Source organism: Macrosteles quadrilineatus, unplaced genomic scaffold, assembly GCF_028750875.1.
Source record: "Macrosteles quadrilineatus isolate MER2022 unplaced genomic scaffold, UCM_ALF_1.0 Scaffold_3__2_contigs__length_128488019, whole genome shotgun sequence".
Classification (NCBI taxonomy): domain Eukaryota; kingdom Metazoa; phylum Arthropoda; class Insecta; order Hemiptera; family Cicadellidae; genus Macrosteles; species Macrosteles quadrilineatus.
The window spans coordinates 109,140,700-109,168,177 of record NW_026542596.1 but is presented as its reverse complement, the minus strand read 5'-3'; the positions used below and the strand labels follow the sequence as shown (position 1 = coordinate 109,168,177).

Below are 27,478 nucleotides of genomic sequence, written 5' to 3'. Positions count from 1 at the left end.
ACAGTATGAGGTTGGCTCTAGTGTAAAGGGTAGATCCGACCTCGCCCAGTCTACAGTCACAACACCCACACTTGAGGCAGTCTTCATGCCAGAACATGTCTAGAGCCTTCAGCAGGTACCTGGACAATGACATCACATCATGAAGTAACTACAAGATACAGCATGAGGTTGGCTCTAGTCTAGAGGGTAGATCCGACTTCGTCCAGTCTACAGTCACAACACCCACACTTGAGACAGTCTTCATGCCAAAACATGTCTAGAGCCTTCAGCAGGTACCTGGACAATGACATCACATCATGAAGTAACTACAAGATACAGCATGAGGTTGGCTCTAGTCTAGAGGGTGGATCCGACTTCGCCCAGTCTACAGTCACAACACCCACACTTGAGACAGTCTTCATGCCAGAACATGTCTAGAGCGTTCAGCAGGTACCTGGACAATGACATCACATCATGAAGTAACTACAAGATACAGCATGAGGTTGGCTCTAGTCTAGAGGGTGGATCCGACTTCGCCCAGTCTACAGTCACAACACCCACACTTGAGACAGTCTTCATGCCAAAACATGTCTAGAGCCTTCAGCAGGTACCTGGACAATGACATGACAACATGAAGTAACTACAAGATACAGCATGAGGTTGGCTCTAGTGTAGAGGGTAGATCCGACCTCGCCCAGTCTACAGTCACAACACCCACACTTGAGGCAGTCTTCATGCCAGAACATCTCTAGAGCCTTCAGCAGGTACCTGGACAATGACATCACAACATGAAGTAACTATAAGATACAGTATGAGGTTGGCTCTAGTGTAGAGGGTGGATCCGACCTCGCCCAGTCTACAGTCACAACACCCACACTTGAGGCAGTCTTCATGCCAGAACATGTCTAGAGCCTTCAGCAGGTACCTGGACAATGCCATCACAACATGAAGTAACTACAAGATACAGTATGAGGTTGGCTCTAGTGTAGAGGGTGGATCCGACCTCGCCCAGTCTACAGTCACAACACCCACACACTTGAGACAGTCTTCATGCCAGAACATGTCTAGAGCCTTCAGCAGGTACCTGGACAATGACATCACAACATGAAGTAACTACAAGATACAGTAACAGTATGGAGGATACACTGAGGATACACAAGATACACTGAGGAGAAATCAAAACCCATGTTTTGATATTCCTCCATAGGAACTTGAGGTGAAATATAAGAATGTCTAAGAGAGAAGTCATGGTGCCGAGAAAGGAATGGAAGAAATCGGCAGTAAGGAATTTCACACGTGTAAGCAAGTAGGAAGTAAAAAGTACTATGATACTGCAAGAGAGTAAATGAAAAATATACCAGGAAACTGAGAGGGCAACATGAAAGGTAAGAAAGAAAATTGAAATATGAGAAAACTGATCCCAATGATCCTTATGCTTCAGTGTTAGGTGAGAGAAGAGGCGTATGAGGACGAGTACATGGTTAGTATGAAGGAGAAAAGACACGAAGAACCAAGAAGATTGTTGAGGAATGCATTGGTGGAAGATTGGTGATTAAGCATCCAACTTAAACCATGGGTGTAGTAAAAAGGACCGTGCAATAGTAGCATACAGAGTAAGGTTGGCTTAGAGTCGATTCTTTATCTCTATCACAGCATTTTGTAATGTATTGAGCAATGACAAATAAATTTAAATATTAATACAAATATGTACTTGACAAATTATTGGTCAAATGCTAGAACATTACACGGCAATAGAGGTTTTCTAAGCAAGCTGGAGGTAATAAGTTGCCCTTACATAATTTTCATTTCAAATTTGTATATCAGTGACTCTGTGGTTGCTTTGAGATTATTGTATCCGAAGGTTAAGTATCGACCAAATTTAAGCCTATAACCATTCAATAAATGTCCACTTGCCTTTCCGCGATCGTTTTGCCGCAGCCCGCACAGTCTTGGGTACATCCTTTCGATTCCATCTTCATTCCTGAAACAGAAAATTGACCAATTTACTTTTATGCAAATAATCTAAAATATACTCACATACACAAAATTAGTCTGAAATAGTTAACAGGAACAACACAATATTACATTTAAATAACTACAATATCACAATACATCAAGAAATGATAATTATGTTCCTCGACACCAAGCATAATCGGGTCTACATTAGCCTGATAAAATAATAATAATAAAATGGAAAAACAATTTACACAAGAGTTTTGATTTGCTCACTTAGTAAACGGACTTGACAATTTAATTCACTTGAAACCAACCGATTAAATCGTGTTATTCCATAGCGTCCATCATATAGTCTTCTGGTACTAATAAACATAGAAAAACGTCCTATAAAATACCCAGAGCTCTATTATAATTTGCAAAGTTCTATGTTATTGTTATTCACAGTGTGTTCCGAATTCAATACATTTTACAGCTTAATATCTTACATTAGTATAACTGAAAGTAAATAAAGATACGTCTTATAACACTTAAAACATATATTTACGCTTATACTGTTACTCACAAGACGGTAAATATACAAAAGATAGTAAGTGGTGATCGATTTCGATTGGACACTCCAATCATCATCAGACCCAAAAGGCGAATCAACCTATTCACCTGTGGATCAACCTATATCTGTGGATTCGCCTATTGGGTCTGATGATGATTGGAGTGTCCAATCGAAATCGATCACCACTTACCATCTTTTGTATATTTACTGTCTTGTGAGTAACAGTATAAGCGTAAATATATGTTTTAAGTGTTAAAAGACGTATCTTTATTTACTTTCCGTAAATTTAATAACACGTACAATGCTGATCAAGAAGTTAATTAGTATAACATCACAATTCTGAAATACCAATTATTGACTTTCGCAATATCAAGAAACATCAGTCTTGATAGCCATTTCTAATTCCCCCAGATCGGAGGGCAGTCAGAGAAGCACTTATATCGATGGCAAACAAGAGGTTGGCTAAACAAAAGCTCAAGATCGATCCAAAATCCATTAGTGAAGACAGTTTCCTCGTGAAATGACTGTACCGACAATTGGATGAGTACACAAAGCTCAGTTTGGCGTGAAATTGATTTCCTCCCATAGTGGTGTTTGTGCCGTCAAGCCGGCGGCTCTTTAAGCGATAATGTGCCGTAATGCTCGATACACTCTAAGGATTTCACAGGGTCCCATTAATATAACTAATTTCTGGAGACTGTTGCCTTTATTAAAACCCATTTCCCGGCTTACCCACACGCTGGGTATGATAAAGGGGGAGTACTTAGTCCATTAAAATGGATATTTGGTAATAATCTGTCAACCCCTTTATTAGTTAACTTAATAAATGTGTGTTTATTTGGAAGGTGTTTTAGTTTAACTGTGTAATTTTTATGTACAGAAAATAATAGATGCAGTAATAAATTTTAAGGGTTAGAAAATTACTTTTCAAAAACATCCCTATGGTGAAATAATTTTGAAAACACCAAAACATTCCGAAGTGTTATTTGGATGATGCTGAATTTGGTTATTTATTTTAAAATGTTATCGTTATATATAGATGATTTCACGAACATTTCATAAAATGCATTTTACAAATGTAACTCTACAAGTCCAATCATAAATATTGTGCATATAAGGTACACCAGTGGATTTTAAGTTAAGGAACTACAAACGTTTTTAAGTAAAAGAGGTCCACACCTAATTTTGTAGATATGACGGGAATTGAACCTGTCTCACACCGAAGTCCGAGAGCTTACTACTAGGCTAAAACGCCCTAAATATCAGTAGTTGTAACTTATAGCTCATGTCAAAACGTTACACTTATTTACTTTATAACAAGAAGTGGGACATAATTCACAATACAAATACAATATAGTACACACTACAGTACTACAGCACTACAGTAAACACAATACAGTATTAGGCTAAAACGCCCTAACTAACAGTGGTTGTAGTTTATCTTATAGCTCATGTCAAAACTTTGTACTTATTTACTCCATAACAAGAAGTGGGACATAATCAGAGAGCACAGGTGCTCTCTGGACATAATTCACCATACAAATACAATATAACAATAAAATGTACTTTACCACGCTGCAAACACTACAGTCCCATCATCGATGTATATAGTCCAAAACCTAAATGACACTTAACCACAAAAAAACTACAAATCCAATTGGAAGAATCGAAACTCGAAGCACTAATGCCCTAAACAATGTCCAAGAGAAGAATGCAGTGATCCTAATCCCTTTCAGCCAGAGAGTGTTTGCGTTTAATTAGTACAACAATGATACAGGACCCCAACAAGCGGGATCAAAGTAAGGGGTTCACACGGGGGTGGTAAGTGGGGGGGGGGGGGGGGGGTAAAAGAGCCCCGAGCACCAGTAACCACCAGCTTCTATGCCGAGTTGATGGTACTTGCTTTCAAAGTGGCCACTGCTCATTTAGTCCAGCAGGTAACGCGGATTCGCAGTCAAGCACCTAGTCCGTTGAGTGTTTTGTCTCTATGAGACGTTTCCTGAAATTGTAGTTCGGGAATTATATGTATCAGGCGTTACTAGTCAACGGTTAAAGTTAACTGAAAACTGAGGACTTCAGGTACAGCAGTGTAAACATGAGTGAATATAATAAATTACAAAAAATGTATATGTATAACAAATCGTTCTTCACCAAGCTGAATTCAAAGATTGGAGTGACATAACGGTAAAACCTAAGCAGCGATGTTGTTGGTTCACGTCTCGAAGCCGTTCAGCAAAGTACATTCTTGAACTTTACCGGTTCACCCCTTGCTTCCACGCACAGACGGACAAGCAAACTCGAGGTTAAAAGAGACTTCAATAAAAGAAATGACAACAAACAAAAACTCACATGTGTTAAGCAGACCAACCATTTCTCCAGAGAAAAAACTAAGAATGCACTAATTGACTGCATGCTTCATAGCAGGAGACTATGCTCCACGCCCGCTAGACTGATCATGTGTCTGCCCACATTTCAATTCCATATTTCACCTCCACTCCATAATGATGTGTTCAGGGTTGGATGAAAGAATGTCAACTAAGATATCAAAACTAATTTGACTAGGGTGTATTGTAATTTATGTTTTTATGCGTTATCCAAGTTTTTTACACAGTGTCGAAAATAGAGGAAAATTTAAAAGGAGGCTATAAACCACGGGGTCCTTTGCTTTATCACATAGGTATTTAAACACCTTCCTTTGGTGATTGGATGGATTTGAACCTGGGTCGCAAGTATATACGTACAACCCTATAACACTATCACTAGATCCTCCACACTAATAACATTAGACAGCTGACTATAGCTGGTTCAATATGGGATGCTACCTTTTACTTACCAAAGCCAATAATAACACCAACTCCTTTCCAAGACCAGTATAAAGTTTCCAACCGCATACACCTCATGTAAACCCCAATACACAAGTCTCATAAACATCTCTTATCTCTTGTTTAATACCCGAGCTATTTCTATGCAAATAAATTACATCGCCAGAAGCAAGCGCAGTTGATAACTTATTCACATAGTAATTAAAAAAGAAACGGGTTAGCAATTCCCCCAGTGTTAATACTGTACAAACCTAATTATTGCGATCCCAACCTTATGAGGACGCTAGATGAAATCTGTGAAATAAGCTTTCCAATAATGAAGTGCTACGCATGAGTCTGAGATCTCATTATCCGCGGAGGAATAACACCGATGTTTTAATGAGATTAACCCGCGCTCTATGGGGAATTAATTAACTAATTAATGAACCTCGCACGAGCTGCCGCCATTTTTGTCGTTATTACTTGTGCAAACTCTACGTTACAATGTTTGCGCGTTTAGTTAATGGCGGCGCCGCGTGGATTCATAAATAAAAATTAATTGAAAGCAAACAAATTTATGCTAAAGTGGGTTTTACTTGAGAAATTACGTTGTTGGATACAATCTATGGAAATGAACCGTTTGAGCATCTGTATTCAAAACTGGGATAACGGGGGTTGTGGTAAATTTGCGTTAAATTTTGATTATGTGCTGCGATTTAAAATGATAATAGTGTTAATACTTATTAATGTCAATTTAAACGAAAACATTTTTGTAAGATGCGTTCAATCTCATTCACAGTATTTTGAATGAGATTGAAATCTAGGTTTGATTTCCGCGAATCAATGCAATTTGTAGAATACATGAAAGAAAAATATTTTATGTGTTTTCATGATTCTTTTAATTTTATTGTTTTGTGTGTTTAAACGCTTTTGGCATTTTTTACGTCTTTTGTATGGGGACGGTCCAAACTTTGGTGCTGTTGCCATTTAATAATAAGTTTAGTTTAGGTTAGTTTTGTATAATAATTTGTCAGGTATCGTCAATAATAAGTTTATTCGTTTTTCAATATGTACTATGTAAACAAACTATCTCTTCATTGGGAGTAAATCAACCAAGGACCACTCCCTTGAATACTCCCTTGAATTCTTGAATTTTTATATACCATAATAAAAATAAAGAACATTATTTGCTTATTTTGTTATTGATGAATAAAAATAAATAGTAAAAAATTATGAATAAAATCTTTATAATGTAAATAAATACTCTAAAAAAATTCAAAGACAAACATTTTTTGTGAATAAAAATTGAAACAGATTTCCAGTACTTACGCGTCCTTTTTTTAACCCAGACGATATTTAACAAGAACCTACGATTTCCTTAAATTCCCCAAACGCGTGCAAAAGCACGCAACTAAACCACGATCAGTAATGAGAAGCTTCAAAGCTGCATTAACAAGGGACATGTAATCTGCACAAATTGGGGCGGCCCTCAAGAAATAATGATCCGTCAGTTTTTCCATATGTCCCATAACGATGAGGGGCGTGTGAGGGTGTCTATAATTGTACCACAACTTGTACCAATTACCGATCATCCGACACGACCCAATCCTCTATACGGTGCCAATCTCCTTGAAAGCTTGCCCACCTCGTGTTTCTAAATTTATTAAATCTTAATTGGGCCGTAGGAGGGCGATAGAACTAATTTTGTAATGTGGTCAGATTAAATCAGATAAGTCCGAGCCGAAATTGGTCCGGGGCTCGATGCAATCGGATAATGGATCCATCGCCTAATGACTGTATTACCTTCCCGATCGTATGTTCCCTGCTTTTAAGAATATTGGGTATCTCCGTCCATTTGGGGATCACTTTGGGCGTTTCTGGTTTTTGCTTCACCACGGTGTTGGAATTGCTAGAATATTTATGTGCTAGGTTAATTATTTTATCGGATCGATTGTTGTTAACGTTGTAAGTAATACCTCTTTCGTAGCAGGGCATACATGTAGACTATTGGAATTTTGAATTACAACTTTGTAAGGGGTAAAAGAAATTTAAAATGTATACTTAGACACACGGCCGATGTTAATAATTAATAACGTAAATAACGTAGATTCATAGTATGGTTTGATGTCAAGAGGGATATAATGAATATTTGTTAGTTTTAATTGATTTCAAGACGCCACACAACAATAACGGACTATGTTAAATTTAGTTGTTTAAGTTTTACAATCACCATTAAACTAGTTAAATGCGTGCTTAGGTTTGATCATTTACAGAACATAAATAAAAACTTTTATTTTATAAACAAAAGAAGTAACTTTGAAGGAAATACCTACATTGCCTGTCAAATTGTATCAAAATATGTAAATAAACAAGGAGCACAAAGAAATACATTTACTATCAGTACGGATGAAATTGAAGGACGTACCGTACTCAAAATAATCAGTAACCAAGTTAAGAAGGTAAATGAAATCCTACTAAACCGCATGCCATTTAATCCAATATGGAACAAGAAAACTATTCCTTTTTGAGTGAGAAAGTAAAATAAAAGTATTTATTGTACACATCCCCTCAGAGATATCTCTCCCCAAGCTGAAATAGCATTATTGAAATCAAAATTTAAGTATTAAAAATTACATATTTTAAATATGAAACTACATACAAAAATTCCTTTGCAAAAACTACTTCCAGCAGTCTTTTAGAAATAAATCTTCAATTTTTATTCAACACTAATACCGCTATTAATTACCATAGTTCCGCCACACAGCATTGCAATGCTGGGCACGCAATCAACATAGTCATGTATCTACAACATTGGCCGTCTAATCCGCTCTAATTTGATTGGCGAACTACTCCAATTAATGATTAGTGTAATTAATTACCGTCGTTTAACGACACTCCAGTTAATGAACTACAAATTGACTCGTTCATTACTGCATTACTGGACGATTACCGGATGGACTGCGATGCTTTGGTAGATTTAATTACCATATTTGACTGGCCCTAATTACGCTGTAAGATTAAACTAAAATTTATAATATATTTATTATGTTGTGTAAATGTAATTAAAATGATGCTATTGTGTAGATAATGAAGTAGAGGCTTTGTGATGGTTTGTCATGAAATGTGATCAAGTTAGCCGTGTGTTTCAGGTATATTAAATGAGAAGGTTTCACTAAAAAGTTTCCATGTTGTAGAGAAAAAATATACACTATTCTCTCTATGTATTCTAGTATAATACTCGTATACAGTCTAATGCGTATCTGAATTACCAAACCATTCATTCAATCACCATTTGGGAAAATATTTCACGTGCTTACATAGATGTGTATTTTATTCTCCACCTTAAAACTGCATAATACTCTGTCCCTGGAGTTTCCAAATTACTATGATAAACTTATGATAGTTAATTATTGCATGGGTTGGTTTCCATTGAATTGATCAAGAAAGTTTCAACCTTTCATTCGCGCAGTTTTTTTTATTTTTATTATTATTATTGTCACATGTCTGTTAGTAACTAGGACGGTTGCAAGCATACATTACCCAACATGATACTTAGACAATTAAACTATTCAATCGTCTACCGTCAGTTTCCCGCCAAAACTGTGTACGTGAGTGTAAGTTAGTGACCAACGCCCTTTTGCTGGGTTTTACAAGTACAACAGTATAGTTGCAGACATGCATTACTCAAGATACTTAGACAATCCAACTATTCAATCGTCTACCGTTAGTTTCCCGCCAAAACGATTTACGTGAGTGTAAGTTAGTGACCAACGCCCTTTTGCTGGGGGTTTCAAACTACAACAGTATAGTTCCAGACATACATTACTCAAGATGATACTTAGACAATTAAACTATTTAATCGTCTTCCTTTAGTTTCCGCCAAAACGATTTACGTAAGTTAGTGACCAACGCCCTTTTGCTGGGGGTTTTCAACTACAACAGTATTTGCAGACATACATTACTCAAGAGACTTAGACAATTCAACTATTCAATCGTCTACCGTCAGTTTCCCGCCAAAACTGTTTACGCGGGAGTTATTGACCAAGACTGTTATGCGTAGCAATTACAGTCCGCACTAATGGGCGGGGTGAGTTAGAGCCCACTAAACGCAGAACGTAGTTCGCCGCCCCTGGGTGGTTATTATTTTCAATCAAAACTTGGCCATGTGCCTCAGTCGAGGGCTGCATTATGTCGCGAGTCTCTGGCTCTTATCCGACAACTTACGGTTTTAATGAGCTCTCGCAGGAAAACGAGGTTAAGTTGAGAAAAATTGATGAAGCAGGTCGCGAGATTGTGTTTACTGATTTATATATTTTATTTTAAATCACTTCTTATTTGTGTGCGTATGACCAATATTTTTTACGTGTAATGTAAGGGAGAGGTCAAATGAAACATGGTCATGTGTCTATCATATCTAACGTCAACCTTATTGTTTGATAGTCATTAATTGAAAGTCCAAAGACAAATTGCATCTGGATCCAGTAAAGATCTAGCTTCGAATCAAACCAGCAACCTTATTATTATTATTGAAGGCAAGCAATTTAACCTCTCAGTTATTCAAACAACACGATTATTAATTCTTGATCAGTATTTTACGTGTTGATAGCTCTGTGATGGCATAAACAAAAATATAGGATAGGAAAATGCCTTCAATTGGTGATGTTGATGACCGACTACTTACTAATTTACTACACGTAGTTTTGAGAATTAATATTACTATCATTCCAGGACAAGGTTATTTATTAAGGTAGGACTATCCTATTTGTCTCTGTTTTACATTTATAATTAACAACACGAACCAAGTTAGAACGAGGCTAATGTAGGCTTCAATTTAAACTAGATACTTGAGCCCTTGACTTCTGATTATGATACTGAAGTAGACATCCCTTATATAAAGACTGTAGCCAATATATTCTTATTTAACAACAACCTAACAAATTTGCTATTAAAATAAAAATGCTATACTCTACGCTAAATTTTCTTCCAGTTCACTCAACTACGTTGTTTTTAAAGACTGGCTACAACTATACATCCCATTCCCATGTTAAAGCTGTCGGATGTTTCACATTTTTTAAACCAAATTCGTTGCAGTTGATGTGAGCCAACAGATTGCGCTGATGTAAATTCTGTCGAATAGGGTTTTAACCAAGTCAAACTGATGGAACGACTTAAGAGCTACAGCAACTGTTATGACCCATCAACTATGACAGCAACAAAAAATTAAGTCGAAAATATAATTTTAGACAATAGCACATTCTGTGACTGGCTCACACAACTACATTCTTTTTTTATAAAAAGTTGGCGACAGCTGATCCATATGGGAGTGAAATGTATAGTTGTATCCATAGTCAACGCTTAAACAGTGACCGGACAGACGTAGACGGATTTCCGCGTGTTATCTTATCACCGGTATATGAGGGCGAGGGCGGCACCACAGTCACACAGTCTTGTGATATGGTGTATTAGCACCACATAATGTTTACACAGACTCGGCGGCGACCGTCCTCCATCCTCAGTACATGTGTTTTGTACCCGTCCTCTACATGTGTTTTGTACCGTCCTCTACATGTGTTTTGTACCGTCCTCTACATGTGTTTTGTACCCGTCCTCTACATGTGTTTTGTACCGTCCTCTACATGTGTTTTGTACCCGTCCTCTACATGTGTTTTGTACCCGTCCTCTACATGTGTTTTGTACCGTCCTCTACATGTGTTTTGTACCGTCCTCTACATGTGTTTTGTACCGTCCTCTACATGTGTTTTGTACCCGTCCTCTACATGTGTTTTGTACCGTCCTCTACATGTGTTTTATACCGTCCTCTACATGTGTTTTGTAACGTCCTCTACATGTGTTTTGTACCGTCCTCTACATGTGTTTTGTACCGTCCTCTACATGTGTTTTGTACCGTCCTCTACATGTGTTTTGTACCGTCCTCTACATGTGTTTTGTACCGTCCTCTACATGTGTTTTGTACCGTCCTCTACATGTGTTTTGTACCGTCCTCTACATGTGTTTTGTACCGTCCTCTACATGTGTTTTATACCGTCCTCTACATGTGTTTTGTACCGTCCTCTACATGTGTTTTGTACCGTCCTCTACATGTGTTTTGTACCGTCCTCTACATGTGTTTTATACCGTCCTCTACATGTGTTTTGTACCGTCCTCTACATGTGTTTTGTACCGTCCTCTACATGTGTTTTGTACCGTCCTCTACATGTGTTTTGTACCGTCCTCTACATGTGTTTTGTACCGTCCTCTACATGTGTTTTGTACCGTCCTCTACATGTGTTTTATACCGTCCTCTACATGTGTTTTGTACCGTCCTCTACATGTGTTTTGTACCGTCCTCTACATGTGTTTTGTACCGTCCTCTACATGTGTTTTGTACCGTCCTCTACATGTGTTTTATACCGTCCTCTACATGTGTTTTGTACCGTCCTCTACATGTGTTTTGTACCGTCCTCTACATGTGTTTTGTACCGTCCTCTACATGTGTTTTGTACCGTCCTCTACATGTGTTTTGTACCGTCCTCTACATGTGTTTTGTACCGTCCTCTACATGTGTTTTGTACCGTCCTCTACATGTGTTTTATACCGTCCTCTACATGTGTTTTATACCGTCCTCTACATGTGTTTTGTACCGTCCTCTACATGTGTTTTGTACCGTCCTCTACATGTGTTTTGGCTTCTCAGCAAATTGTGTTTATGTACAGGATTTATGACTTCCCTCTATAACACCGCAGCTGGTTCTACCTCGTGAACGATTTGGTGTTTAGAAAACGCGAGATATTAGCACGTACACAGTAATTGTTGTTGCCGTTGCTAGTTGCGAATTGTATCAATATTAACACTTTGTGATGTCAAATGAAACACATTAAAATAGAGAGTAAATACATGAACGGCATGTAAACATTAAATAAGTGATCAATGTTCTTCAATTGATCACTTGGTTTTTTTTTCTAATGACACTCCCTATTGACAATTGAGCTAGTGTTAAGAATGTTAATATTAATCTCGAAACATATTTAGATTGAAAATTACAAGTGTAAAAGCTATGCAGCCGAGTTTATAGACTCCAGGTTTAAAAATTACAGCATGTTGTTGCTTAATCGATAGTTAATGTGTTGCGCTTCGACCATGAGAGAAGTCAGAACCCTGGTAATGGTTCACAACTGGACCACAACCGACCTTGATTGTGTTTTAAATAAATAGTCCTGTTTACAGAAACATCGGATCTTAGTCTGCTATAATGTACATACAATACTATAACTGCAGTATAACAATCTAAATGGAACCTCTCGCTCCATTCTACACTCATGCGTTCATCTCAGCTTTAAAAAATGCACCTAGGTGGAATTGTGATTCCAAAAATGATGATAATGATAGACCAGCAAGCAACTTATACAGTTAAGTTTTCCTAACTTTCCCCCCTATACACAGTATAATGAGAAATTATTGTTTTTGCCAACATGTTCGAGTTTGAGTTTTGGGTGGAAATACACGTTTTGGGTACTCTGAACCCCAAAAAGTTGTTTTCCATGAGATGTCTCTGTGTGTGTGTGTGTGTGTCCGTGTGGAAGAGCTATAAAGAGCTCCCACCTGTAGTCAGATTTTGATGACATTTTGTATGTGAGTACTAATTCATAGTTAATCAGGTCTTTTTTTTTAGTTTTTTTATTTGTACTTTTAATGGCGTTTTTCTATAAAGCTTTAAATTATTATAAAGTCTGATAACGAAAATTGCTAAAGATTTTTGTTAAAATTAAGTATGTTATAATCCTTGAAGTTTTGAAAAATGGCACAACTATCAACACTCTAACGGATCAAAAGTTACTGCATTTTTGTAATTTTCCTCATAACAAACTCATCGTCGCTCCCCACACTTATATGATTGAGCTAATGGGAGAAAGTACGAGTCTGCTGATACCGATTATTTCCGCTGTTTTCGCTGTAGTATGGCCTATGGCGAATAACTTAACCTGAAGTATAACCTGTGTCGCAGGGTGGGATAGTCCGATGCATTAGCAGACGCCCGTGTAGCTGTCATCTCAAATTTGAGCTGCGGGATGAGCCGCCCATTACCCTGAGTGCCCTGTGATCGCTGAGATGTCATCCTGTAACCCCCCCCCCCCTTCATTCAAACCCCCCCCCCCCCACCAACGTCTCACAGGATAAACTATCCGACAGTAAACTGTGTTTTACAACCCCAGGTGGAACAGGTTGGATATTAGTAATCATTACGGTTTGGTAAAATGTTTTAATTAAATAATTTTGTTATTTGTAACGTATTTTTTGTGAGGAATGTACTTTGTCAATTGTTGATGATCCTTTGGAAAAATACTTGCTTTTATATTCTATTATCACTTTTTTATTAACTACATTGAGATAGGGACGCAAAATTGCGTTTTCCAACCTGAGTAGAATGTAGTAAGGTAAGATTTTTGTGTAGCTTTGTTACAAAAGACTATCTGTTTCTGTAGTCAGTGCAGTTCATTAAAACTAAAAACTGCTCATTGACAACACGATAAAGTTTTAAAACTATCAAAAAAAACCACTGACTTTTTTCTTATTAAACCTACAGACTGATTATTCCTACGAGGCGATGACTACATCCATCCTACTACCCAGATGTGCGTTGTTGTATTCTCAGTATTCTCTTTAGTCATAGGTTTTAGTAATGACTTTGGAAATATAACGATTAGAGATTAATATGTTTGTTAGCTACTGCTAGACCCAAGGTATTTATACACACACTGTAAAACATAACCTAAAATAACAGTAATGACACAATCTTCGGGTTTCGCTGAAGTTAACTGTCGTACTTAGGTCCACACTAATCAATTTAATTAGTTTCATACGTTAAGTCACAGAATAAAGACGGACACATTTGAATTCTTTGGTTAAGTATTGATTAGTCTCAATGTTTTTTTGCGTGACTTCAATGATTTGAACCACTAGTTTACAACCCCGTATCTACATCGGCTAAATAATGTATTTCTTTACTGTTTCTGTGACACAGTAAAGAAATCTCTAGAAATCTGAAACTAAGTAGAGAACTAAACACGGATACCTTGAGATCAGTAATATAAATAATTTTGTATTCGTTTGTAGTGGAATAATTTGGTTGACAATAATACATTAAAGGAACAAAAACACGTGATACGTACACTTCTAGAAACCATTCTATAGACCTAAATCTTACGAATAAAGTGTATACAATTGTATCACAGTTTATCCATTTCATAACTAATATAGTTTTTAACAATCCTGCTAAGAAAACTGTAAATGAACAACTGTACCTATTTAAATTTGTCCTATATCGTTATAGTGTGCACTGCACTAAAATATGTATATTATTCGTAAACATTTTTAATTTCTAGCAAAAACCTGCTTTAATCAATTACAACAACTTGATTCAAAAGTTTGTCAATGGCCAAATAATTAGATCGTTTGAAGCCTTTCACAGTCGAGTCAAGTTGCAGCTAAGTTTGATTGGAAAACGGAAATAATAACTTGTTGGACTTGATTACCTGCCCGACCGCTTTGATTGGCGAAAACTGGCGGCGATTGCTGACGTTCTGAAATGTCTTCTAAAACCAATCTTCCCCCAGAACCGGTTGAGGGGTCTTTCTCGACTGATATTTAAAGACACAATAATTGTAATATTGTTTTTCAACTTAATCTATTCGTTTTTTAATCTTCTATCAATTATTCATTAGGTATTTATGCACTAGTTTTGCGGTTTAAACACCGGGGCTCGAACCACGAGTAGTTGCAATGACTAATGTTTCGTACTAATGAGTAGGCCTACAACATCAGTTCCAAAAACAACATTTACTCGTGAAATAAAAGAAGAGAAGAATATAATTAATTGATTGGGGAGCAATGGTAGAATAATTCACTGTAACGGCCTTCATGAAAATATAAAGTTGTTCCAATAATTTTCTACTCCAGCACACAGCAATGACACCCAATGCATAACATTGGAGTAAATTCACGATAGCTGATGCCTGTTTCAATGAAATCTAAACTCGGCAATAACAATTGAGTAAAATTTCAAAGAAAATTATTACTTAATGTTTGCGTCAGATGGTTTGTTATAATATTAAAGGTTTTTAGTTATTTTAAAATTTAGAAACGTCGATCCAAATTGATGTCCATTTTGGAAGAACTCACAAGAAAGCACATTTCTATGTGTAGCTTTATCACTTTATTGCACTGTGTTTGGGGTCACAACATAACCCTTTAAACCCATCATAGTCCTCATAATAGAGTATCAGTTACTGTTACTTATTATGTTTCATTTTAGTCACATAACGCTGCCTTCAACGACACAATAGTAATTACTTTGTACTGCTTATATCTCACGTTTTCTAAACACCAAATCGTTCACGAGGTACAGCAACCAACAGCTGCAGTGTTAAGAGGGAAGTCATAAATCCTGTACATAAACACAATTTGCTGAGAAGCCAAAACACATGTAGAGGACGATACAAATAATGTTGACTGAAGACTGAGGACGGTCGCCGCCGAGTCTGGGTATTTGTAAATAGCCCGGTAAACATATTAAGGGTGCTAATAGACCATTTCCTCCCAGCTATACTCCATATTGTACAAACTATAAAATAGCGCAGGGAACGTAAATATATTGATAAGTTTTTTGCTTTGTAATGTTATATAAAAATCGGATAACATACGGTAGTATGTCAATTTGTCACTATTTATGTGAATCATACAATTACCAATGTAAAGCTGATAATTTATATGATCATTAAAGTTGTAGGTTAACATTTATTCTAAAAGTTCCGGAGTTTGCTATTTTACTGTTTAAAGTGCTTAACTTCGCTACTGCAAGGAAAATGGTTTAAAATCAGATTTAAAAACCTAGGTTTCCACCAAGTAGATTTATAAATTTATCGTATGACTTGGTGAAGTGATATTTCTTCTGGGAGAAAATTATCTTCTACAGAGATCTAACTTTTTTCTACTTGCCACTTGAGGTATGTTCCGAACCCATTGACATTCAACTTAGCTGAAAGTCATCGTTAAACCTTGTGATTTAAACTGTGGTCTCCATAACCAAAGTCCCGCATTCTTGCTTATAGACCAGCCACAGTTGATATTGTCATAATGTGGTATTCTGTGCAAAAAATAATGTGTTACTCGAAAATTAACGATAACAATCAAGTCCTTTTCGGCAGGTGAAATGTTATACGTATGAGAGAATTTCCTGTACTACAACCTATACGATACATTTAGGCGAAAATCAATCTAGCGATAGTATCTTTATTGTAAACACCTCCGCACAAAAAGTTAATTATTCCGTATCCATCGGCGTATATTGAAACCGCTTTGTGAGAACATCTCAAACAAAACGTCCCCACGGATATTCGATACAGATATTAATACGCAAATCCCCACCAAATTGAGCGATTAAAAGTCGGCTAGCCGTAAGCTTAAATAATGAGGTGTAGCATTAGGACTGGTTTGTGGACCAATCACCGAGCTCGTAAAATCAAACAATTGCGGAAAACCGAGCAAAACCCCAACTGTTATTTTATGCAAGTTGCTTCATTAAGTGTAATAAGTTAATATGCAGGACGACGATATTGTCGTTAATGAAGACTTAGGTGCACACGTCGGCGGATGAATCTAGCAATTTGGTGTCTGTAGCTTGCTGGCGTTTTAATTAATAGCTATAGCTATATTCGAAAGGATTTTCGTTAAGTTTCGTGAGTTAAGTTTACTAAATAACACAAAAGCTATGCTTACGTTTAACGAGGTATATCCTTGAAAATGAAATAAAGTATCGTCCAAATTACTTCATTAATAAGAATGAGAAAAATATTAAAATTTAAAACTATACTGTGGGAATATTCTAAGATACTTTTAACGACGTTCAAAATAAACGCGCTTAGTTTATTAAGGGGTAATAAATTACGAGGTAATTTAGGCATTGAAGAACAACTATTATGCTAAAAGATAGTTTTACTTTAATATTTTTCAATTGATAAGTACTCCTTGGTTCTTCTGTGTTTTCGTCCGGATACTTACTTCAAGATTAAACAAAAATTACGAATACCGTGCAGAGTTAGTCAATGAAATCATCACGATAAGGATTATTTTAGTAATTCTCGTACAACACGTCTAAACCCACCTTATCATACTATCCCATTACACCCTCCAAGCCACTCAAATGTTCCCCAACGTGAGGTAAAACACACTTCAAAGTGGTAGGATTGGTAAGGCTTTGACAACACGTCCCCTACCACTTATTACACTCATCACATTGATGTAACACGTATAGTAGGGGGCGGCTGATCTTGTAAGCGCGGTATTTCGGTACTGAAGACCCCGGGTTCTAACCCCGCTAATCACCAATGGATTTTACCTTTTGACAATGAACCTGTGGTACGTAGCCTACCATAGGCTTTAGAACAGCTTGAGCTTTAGGACTAGAAAAAATATGACAGGTCTCTCAAGCTAGAAAGACTTAATTTCTTTTGAAAACTCTCTACACCATAGGCCAGACGATATGTTAATTTGCTGAATGTGTTAATTCTCACAGCCTCCGGGACCATGCCCTCACTCACCGTGGCTCTAGACGCCATTGACTACAGACAATGTTTACCCACAGGCAACTTCCGCCCCCTCTGTTTGTGGAGTGGTCTTTATCAGTTTTCACCTCTGAGAGAGTTTCTATGTAGCGCCCGTATGTACCGCCGCGCCCACCACGTGGTCTGGCCCGCTGAAATAAACCGTCAACTTCCGGCCGGTGACAAATATATGACAAATAACATCAACACCTTTCTATAATCAATAGTCTTGGACTGTTTATGTGGCTTTGATGACTGCGAAGAAGCTAAATCCGTCAAAGCTTGGGGATTTTCGATACGTATTTTCTCAGAGTCGGTATAATCTGCGCACATTCACCTGCATGTAGGTTTATAGCATAAGCGTGGTAGCGTTTGTTAACTTCATTATAGCATAGATAGTAGAAATCACAACATATTTTTTCTTCGTTCTACATTTTTAAATAGAGGATGGATAAATGAATGTGTTTTTTTTTAGTTTAAACTTTTTTATGCTACAAGGGTATTTATGTGGTCTTCAGCAGTCGACAGAGTTTGAATTGCAAAAATCTTTCAGTCCAGTGTTAGTTTGTAAAATAAAATCCAAAAGAAAACTTAACCAAAATATCCAAAAAAGTAGTTAATCCCTAATCTGTTAAGCTATCAAAATTCAAAGTCTACCTTCGCTCATTGAGATTGGGCAGTCAAACAGCAAGAGTCAAGGAGCAAACCACTGACTTATAAACACAGTGTTGATAATTAGTCAACAGTTTAACATTAAATCGTGTAAGGTGTTTAAACAAAGTATATTTAAACCATAATTTAAACATGGTAGTTTAACCAAGCCAGCTTTTTATAAGCAAACCAGTACTAATAAGATTCAATGGGTTTCGACATGTTAAATTTGTTGATATTAATCTTTAATTGGGGAGCGATCTGGTCTAGTGGTTATAGCACGGGACTTTGGTTCCAGAGGTCCCGGGTTCAAATCCTTCCAAATCATCAATGGATTTTTGTCTATGAGATAATTTAGGTCTAGCCTGAACTTATATGAAAAACAATTCCGGGCTCGTGCCTAACGTACTAGGACAAAAAAATCTTTTTTACAATTTATATTACTAGATAACCTGTTGCTCGAAATCGAGCAAATCTGCAACTTGTAATAAAATAATGAAGAACAAAGAACATAAACAGCAAAACCTCAATCATAGAGTCACTCTAAAGTAATTTCTATGACTAATTATAGAAATGTAAAAAATAATATGTTGAAAAAAATATGAAAGTAATCTACGGTACAATATTTAAATATAGATCATTTCTCATACTGCTTTGGTTATCTCTTATGTACTGTAGGCGGATGCCCTCTATGAAATGATCGGATCTTTAGCAAATAGTTTATTTCATTTCCAAACATTATTCTAACATAAACTTGTAGAATACGTCTACACAAAATATAAGTAGTTTGGAAAAAAATAAATTAATTTTTTAACTCATTTAGAAGGACGAGTTTTGAGTTTTTTTTTAACTTTTCGCTATTTGTTAAAACAAATCTTTAACTTCAAATATAACGAGCATAGTTCTGCAAACACTAATCAATGTAATTAGACATTTTATACACACTTAGTATAATTAACAGAGTTACAAAAGCTCGGTACAAAGTTGTGATCCTCTAATTATAAACACATTGTAAACCTCAACTTCACAAGAGCTGCTCCAGGTGGTATCTCAGTTCTGGTTACAATAAACACGAGACTAATTAAATTCGAATAAATATTGTAGAAACTGTTCTCAAAGCGTAGCTACTCCATCGTTCTTGTAATAAAATACATTTTCTTCGTTTAAATTCTAATCGTGAGGGATAATTTATATGCCTTTTAAAAATATAATACGTCGAGTTAAAAAACATATTATTAATTTTTTGTCTAGGAGATGTCTTCTTGAAAAATAATTAGCCCATAATTTCGAGCTATATGAGGCAGAGCTTTCCTAACTAACAGTGTAGTGTAGGTGAAATACTGACGTAAGACAACGCTGAAAAAGATGCAAGAAAAAATGTGATAGGCAACATGAATGCAGTACCCTAATTGCATCATACGCTTTGCAGGCATTGAATCATAATAATAAATTACTTAGGGTCTAAGAAATTAAAATTAATTATTATTCTGTTTTATAACTCGTGCTGTGTATCTTAATTTATGTTTTTAATCATCATAAAATCTCTTTGAACTCTACCCCATGGGCTTTAAAGAAATTGTTGTAGGCGAAATAATGGTGAAATTTTTATTTATTTGTTTATATGAAAAACAGTAAAATAATTACATTGTATACATTAATAGTGTATGTGTGGTTTCGACATCAATTTCTTTTAATTTTGAACTGCCACACATTTTGAACCCATGTTGCCGTGTCATAGAAGTAGAACTTGGTTCTACTGAGCCCTCGTCAGGGTGTTGCTGTGAAATACAACTTTTGTCTTATTCAAAAAATGTTACACAATTCCAAACTTCAAAGCCATCCTTTTTCGCACTATATTTTTTATCCCCATCAAGTATGAAAAACTAAAGAATGGAGAACTTTTGAGCTTAGCGCACGCTTAAAAGAGGTAAACTATTTTATATTTTGGTAAAAACAAACTGAACTAAGCGGGGCCATATTATAAGTCCTTACTTCCGTGTTGAAATACAATGCAACTAGTTTACTGTGCAATTGCTGTTAAATACATGTTTAAATTCAAATCTTCATTTTTAAATCTGTAATTTCTCTCCCTAACTCAGTATACAGTTTAATATTCTCTCAAAACATAGTAAGAATCGAAAACGTGCACATTTATTTTTTTAACAGCAAAGATCCCCCGAATCCTCCGATCGTTCAGACGGTATTGCTTTTTTGATCAACGAGATAAATATGACATTAGAATACAGAAACGGGGAATCCCACTCGAGTTATACCCCTATCTTGGCAAATCTCATAAATATCGATTGATGATTGTCGGCGACACGGGTGGGACGTGGGGGAGGGGGTAAACCACGATCGAAAACCACTCATACATTAGGGGAAATGAGCAGTCGCAATTTGTATTTATTGTAGTCTACTCAATTCCAGGGACACAATGAAGCCAATTATTTTTTAGTCCCCGCTCTTGCCCTGCGTCCCACCGCCTTGATTGTAAAGGGCGGTAAATTGCCTTTACGTTTTAATTCAGGGACTGTGTGCCGAGGAAAGGGGGAGGGGAATTAATAGAATTTGTAACGAGTTTCGAGATTGGCCACTCGATAGAGTGAAGTGAAGGTATACAAGCAGTCGCAGCCACAATTATTATCAAAGTTTTCTACTTTTATTGCATATAGGGCTGGTGGCATAAAGGCTCGAATAACCTATTTATATTCTTCATCCTGTCCAATCTCTGCTCTTTGTTAGGCCCGTAAACTCTGTTGGTTGTTTCGTTCCGCATTCGAAGCTTGTCGCCCGTCTCCATCTTTCATTTCCTTCCAACGTTAACGTTTAATTTCTCCCAGAACTACTTAACTGTTGAGTGGATTCTTGTTAGTTATGGTTGATCGTTAGAATTTTCTTGATGTTAAGGTAATACTTATAGAACAAAATTATATAGATTAAATTTATAAATTATAGAGGGTATCATTCCTAATTGATAAACTAAGTAGATTTTCGTGTCCACTTGCGTATTGTAAACTGAATATAAATACAGTATAAAGATGGAGTGGGATGACCTCTGTTGCTGACTAAGATCACACCTTTCCTTAGCAGGGATAAAAAAAACCTAGATCAAGGACAGATGGACACAGTTTAAACCATCAAAAAGCTACTGGCTTTTACCAGGATCGAACTGGCTGCTTGAAATTATTGGGTAAACACGTGGAAACTACCGTTTTCCCAGTAGGGAGTTTCAAACATTCTAAACTCCCCGTGGACTGCCAAACTCCCACGGTATCCCAGCTGGCGTGTCTTGTTGACGAATCTTGTCAAACTTTTCAAACCCCGAGTCCCAAGTCCCCCGGGGCTGTCAACCATTAATTACCCGAGTCTCAACCAGGCTCGTTTGGTTGACAAATGACACCACGTGTCAAAAACAAATTGGTTTTGTTTAGACGGAGCTTTACTAATTCTCCAGTTCCGGACCCAATTCCCCAAAACGTGCGGCCCGCCACCCGCAAACCCATTTAAATAAATAAATAAGAGTCCCGGACCGTTTATAGCACACAGCTGTGCTACCGAGGAGGTCCAGGCGGGAGTTTGACAGTAAATGGCGGGAGTGAATGGGACTGAGTTGGCGTTTTAGGTGTGGCTTCGCTTGTCACGATTTCAATATTGTGTTACAATTCATAACGATATTGTTAGAACCTATTTGGAAGAAACAATGTATTGACCATGAAACATTCGTCTACAGTAAAAACGAATATTTATACAATTACTAAACTATTATGTTTAAGTAGGTACAGTATACAAATTTGTTGGAAATCGTAAGCAACCTTTATTTTATATCTTTTCCAAAACAACCTAAAAGTAAGTTAATTCGCAAAATATTTTCCCATAGTAAAATTTCAAAAGCTATTCCAACAACTTATTTCATCAAGCTAGGTAAAACTATTTATTAACCTGTAAGAAAACAAGAAAAGAAAAAAAGTTTGATATATTATTTTATAGTTCCATAGTGAATGAGAATTTTGTAAATGCCTATCAGATCAACACAGAAAACTATCCAAAATGTCAACGGATATCTTCACAAAACTTCATAAGCCAATTCCGCAACAAAACAAATACAATACAACAAAACAAATACAACAGTCTAACAGTAAACACTCTGATTTATTACTACATATTCCTATTGTAAAAATGATGCGTTTTATATCCACGCCAACCCCCAAATCATAGATTTTTTTCACATCGACACGAAGTCCCGTGCCCAGCTGTTTAAGTTCATAGGTGGGACTACAATGTTTACATTTCCTTGGTCTATATTTGTCAAAGTAAATCAATTCATTACTTTGAAATAAGATTTTAAAGTAGAAAGTAAGATTAAGTAGGTAGATATTTCTACGTAGATACCATCGAAAAAAGCTAAGTCTTAAAAACCGGTGAGTTTATTTTAACTGTTTTCCGATGTATTTCCCATGTTTTCCTATGTCACCAAAGAATTTATACCTGTGGTCATACCTAAATTAAACGCACATACTACTTATACACAATGATACAGTTTATCTGTCAATTTACAAAATTTCAATTCACAACACGAATAACAAGATCCAAACGGCGGAACCGAGTGAAAAAGTATCATCTCCCCGGACAATCATAGGAAGAAATAAAAGTCGAGCTGTAATAGACTTCTATCATTCTTATCGTGATAAGGAAGGATGTCTGGGGGTGGTTGGGGGGGGGGGGCAATATAATCATGACTTGTGGTCTCCAACCCCCCCCCTCCCCCACAACATCATAGATGTCAATACAACACTCTCGAGAGGGTAGGCCTGTCAAATACCGCGGAAATGGTTTAGGATAAAATATTGAGAGGAAGCGATTGTGGGATTTGAGAGGTGTTGGAGTAAAGGAGCTTTACTCAAATGATGAGAGAATCGTGTGTTTCGACTGTTCAAATGTAACCACTTGTGCTGTTCAATGTTGAGTAGGATTTATGAGATGTTGCTGGATGAAATGTTTTATTTTTATGATGAATAATCTAATATTTTGTGTCTAGAACCCCTACAGGCTCCATGATAATGTTTACCACATCTTAAGCACATTGACTTTCGGATAATAAAGATACCATATACCGTATATGGCCAATTTTGTGGGTGTGTTCTATTTTTATATGCCATGGTGAGCGACAGTCTAAAACACATCTCAAAATACATGGGGAACTCAGAATTATAAAATTATATTTTTTGCACAGTAAAAAAATTGTTACCTTTTCATTTCAATGTTAATTATCCTCAGATAAGAGGTTAAAAGTTAAATGATTAATTAAATATGTAGTAAAAATAACAGAGTGTAAAATGTTACTCTTTTTACATTATTTATTATGCAAATCTGGTATGGATCAGTGTTTATTAAAATAATTTTGAGTTGTTTCAATACGAATGCGAAAAGAATTGCACGTATGTTAAGTAACAACAATGGAACAATATAATCAGCTGATATATTTATTATTAATGTATTGAATGATTAAACAATCTTCCGTCCAAAACATACAATTGGCTTTCAACAGAAGTATACCTCAAGCAAAGTGAAGTTGCGATATGTAGCTAATATAGCAACAAATTAAAAAGGAAAATCACAAATGTGTAAATGTTAATTTAGTACCTATTTACTCCAAAATAGACTAAATTAATTGATAAGACATATACGTTTTTGAAGGCCTACACGAATATTACTTGTGTATGTCTAATCGAAATAGAGAGTTTAAAATTAAACTCGATCTAACTAAATCGAAGCCAATTAGAAGCAATTTGTTCCACATAAATAAAATTAATTACAGTAGTAAAGGGGAAATTCCTTAATAACCTTTTTCGACTTTAATTTCCAGTTCCTTCTTAAGGTCGGATGCCTTGATAAGTTGCCACAATTTATTTCCATTGCCAACATCCTCAATTTCTAATTTCGTCATGTTGCTTCCACCCGCTTTAATTTCCTATCTCAAATCTTCAATTTATTTTTCTGTTCTTCAATTTTTCTGTAACTCCACTTTGTAAAGTCGTTATTCTTTACTTCCAGAGCGGACCTTTGCAACAAAACTCATTTTGTTTTCTAATTTGGCATTCGGTTGAATTTAAATAACTTGTTTGTGCATCAATGAACTTCTTTGTGGCTGGATCTAAAAATAAATGGCAATGGTGTTGATTACGGTTAATTACGGTAATTTAAACCGACCATGAGATAAGGGCCTAAATCTACCTAAGTTGATTAAATTTCCTGAAAATCTTGAGGAAAATTTGAGTCTGCAGTACTTAAGACTGTGAAACCAAAGCAATGGTGTATTGGGTTCAGATCCCGGTGTCAATAATAAAACTGTACCAGTGATGGTTATTCAAGTCTAATTAGTTATGTGTTTCCATATCCATGTGTATTAATTTGTGTTGCTGTATTCTTCTGTTTACTGTGTTTAATGTTGTTTGCAGTTGTGGTTCTTCTAACTTCTGTTGTGTTCGAGTATTGTGTTCCTGCCATGTGTTTTCAACTACAGATAACAGAGAAGTGACTGTACCACTGTACCTTGATGTGTTATACGTTCTATCTTTGAATATAATTACAACAACTTCTGTATTCAATAGTCGATGGTTCTATGCAAATGCCAGGCCAGTGTGGACAAGCAATTTTAAGGTTAAAAGAGACTGCCGACGTCTAGTTTTCTGACATGTGTGCGAAATCTTCGATGGGATGACCTATTAATTATTGAATATTTAAAAACAGGAAAATTGCATTTACGCATTTTAGACCAAGACCTAAAAAAGTTCTACCTTTTCCTGTTAAATATTACACTTACTCCATAATAATTTTTTATTTAGTTTATTTTTTGTATTTTTTCCAGGAAAAGCACAGTGTTTAATGAACACTTCAAAAACATGCTTTTGTCGAATTTAAATGTGAGTAGTTTAATTATATAGAAAAACAACTAGTTTAGGGGGGAAACACTCATGACGAAAAAGGGGGGTATTTCAATTGTTATCAGGGATTTTAAACGCAAAACGTTAACAAATAGTCCTGAAAGTGTTCCATTCCATAAGGCACACTCAAATTGTAGCTACCTTGATATATATTTTGAACATTTCATTTGACAACATACTCTAAAATCGGTATGAAAATTAAATTTTTGTCTTAGTCGATTGCTCATAAAATCGTTGAAACTACATTAAACCAAACAAAATATTAACCATGTAAACAAAAGTAACACCATAAACCGCTGAGTAAACAAGCTGCTTCTGTGTTAGGCTGGCCGGCGGTGTTACACCATCAATTATTGAACCAATTATGTTTGACTAACTGCCATTGCCTAATTGGACTCCTAATTGCCCTCTTCGCGTCCTTGTTAACTCAGTCGCCGAGGTCCACATGTTAGTTGTCTTTGTTCCTCAGTTTTAGTTGTCTTTGACGGCGCAGCCACCGACGTGTAAACCCTTCGTTAGTGTCAGGGTATTCTGGGATATCGGTGGATAAGAGGATTGATTGAGTCAGATTTAGTTAAGTGTTTGTTGTTTAAGTAACGTGTAAACGCAAGGGGTCAGAGTAGAATCGACAGAGTTTTGAATTCGGGTTGATTTTTTTTATTCAACCAATATTTTGACGAACTGCGAAATCCACCATCCTAAAACCTAAAACCAACACGAAATCTAAAAACCAAGTAACAAAATGTAATGTATACCGGCAATTTCCTAAAGTATAGCATCTTACATGGTATTAATGAGATAATTCGATGAAATGAGAATAAATCCTGAATATATAAGCCTAATTGAGTTTTATGACGAATGAGATAGCAGAAAGGTCAATGTTAAAATTATATATAAAAATGATAAATTAATACAAGATAAACAGTTACTTTGCTAAACTTTTCCGACAACAGTACACATTGTTTTCAAGTTCGAAATTGTGGTACAAAACTGCTATTTTTGACCACCAAACTAAGTTAACCATAACTTCATGTGCAAATGTATGTCCACTTTATCTCTAGGGTATTGTCCTTAACTCAGGTAAATCTTCGAACACATACTATAATTGTAAATATTTTTTACCATCAGAACTGGTAAATTGTAATTTAGAATTTGCCATGCACTAAGTAGAAGAAAATAATAACTCTATATACAAGTTACACGAAATAAATTTGTTTTGAAAACTTTAAAACCAGTTCAAATTAGCTATAACTATATTAAAGGTGCGACTCTGTAACTAAGGATTAACAAATCATCCCGAAAACATCAATAAATGGACAGCGTTTATCAAATACAATAGTCCGTCACTTAGTAAACTGCTTGCAAATGGTTATAAATTGTAGCCATTGTTTAGTACACTTATGTTGTCCAATAAAAATTTGTCATAATCGCTTGAATGCGTCGTTTTATTATTATTGGTAAACGCTATTTGTATTTACATAATTTGTTTGGAATAGCGGTTTGTCATTGATAATTGAGTGTAGTTATTGATGTTTGCCGGACAATTTTCGTCCAGTTTGCTTTACAGATAAGTATTCACAGAGGATTTCCAAACTAGCGATAAGAATTAATGTCATAAAATACATCAACAAAAATAAGTTGGTTTTCAAATTCAATTTCTCTTAGTTTATTTAATCAAACTCTACCTTGAATAAATATAACAGGTACCTCAGAATAATTACGATAAAAAGATATCACGCAATTACAGAAACTTCTTGTCACTGATTCAAATATTTAACATATTTGATAAGTTGTTGTTGTTTGATTGTATCGTAGTAGTTGTTTTAGCAACAATTGACTACCCTAACAACCTCAGAACCTCATACTAGTAATTAAATACAACAATAAATTAAATAATTCATCGAATAAAAATCGAACAAGATGTCCTTTCGACCTTTCAAACCAGCAATATGGGAAGACGAAGGAAAGGCGGGAAAGTGGGTTAGTTTTGGCGGGAATTCGCGT

The 27,478-nt window shown here is 36.0% G+C and overlaps 1 protein-coding gene across 1 annotated transcript in view; it reads right to left on the bottom strand.

The window, feature by feature from the left end:
* Window positions 1-933: 933 nt before the first annotated feature.
* LOC128989459 (rhombotin-2-like) overlaps window positions 934-27,478 on the bottom strand; it is a 49,384-nt gene continuing 22,839 nt past the window's right edge. The window contains exons 3-4 of the mRNA XM_054411353.1: window positions 1,894-1,960; window positions 934-1,063 (exon numbers count right to left, since the gene is read on the bottom strand). Coding sequence (XP_054267328.1) covers window positions 934-1,063; window positions 1,894-1,960 — 197 coding nt within the window. The remainder of the gene's footprint in view (window positions 1,064-1,893; window positions 1,961-27,478) is intronic.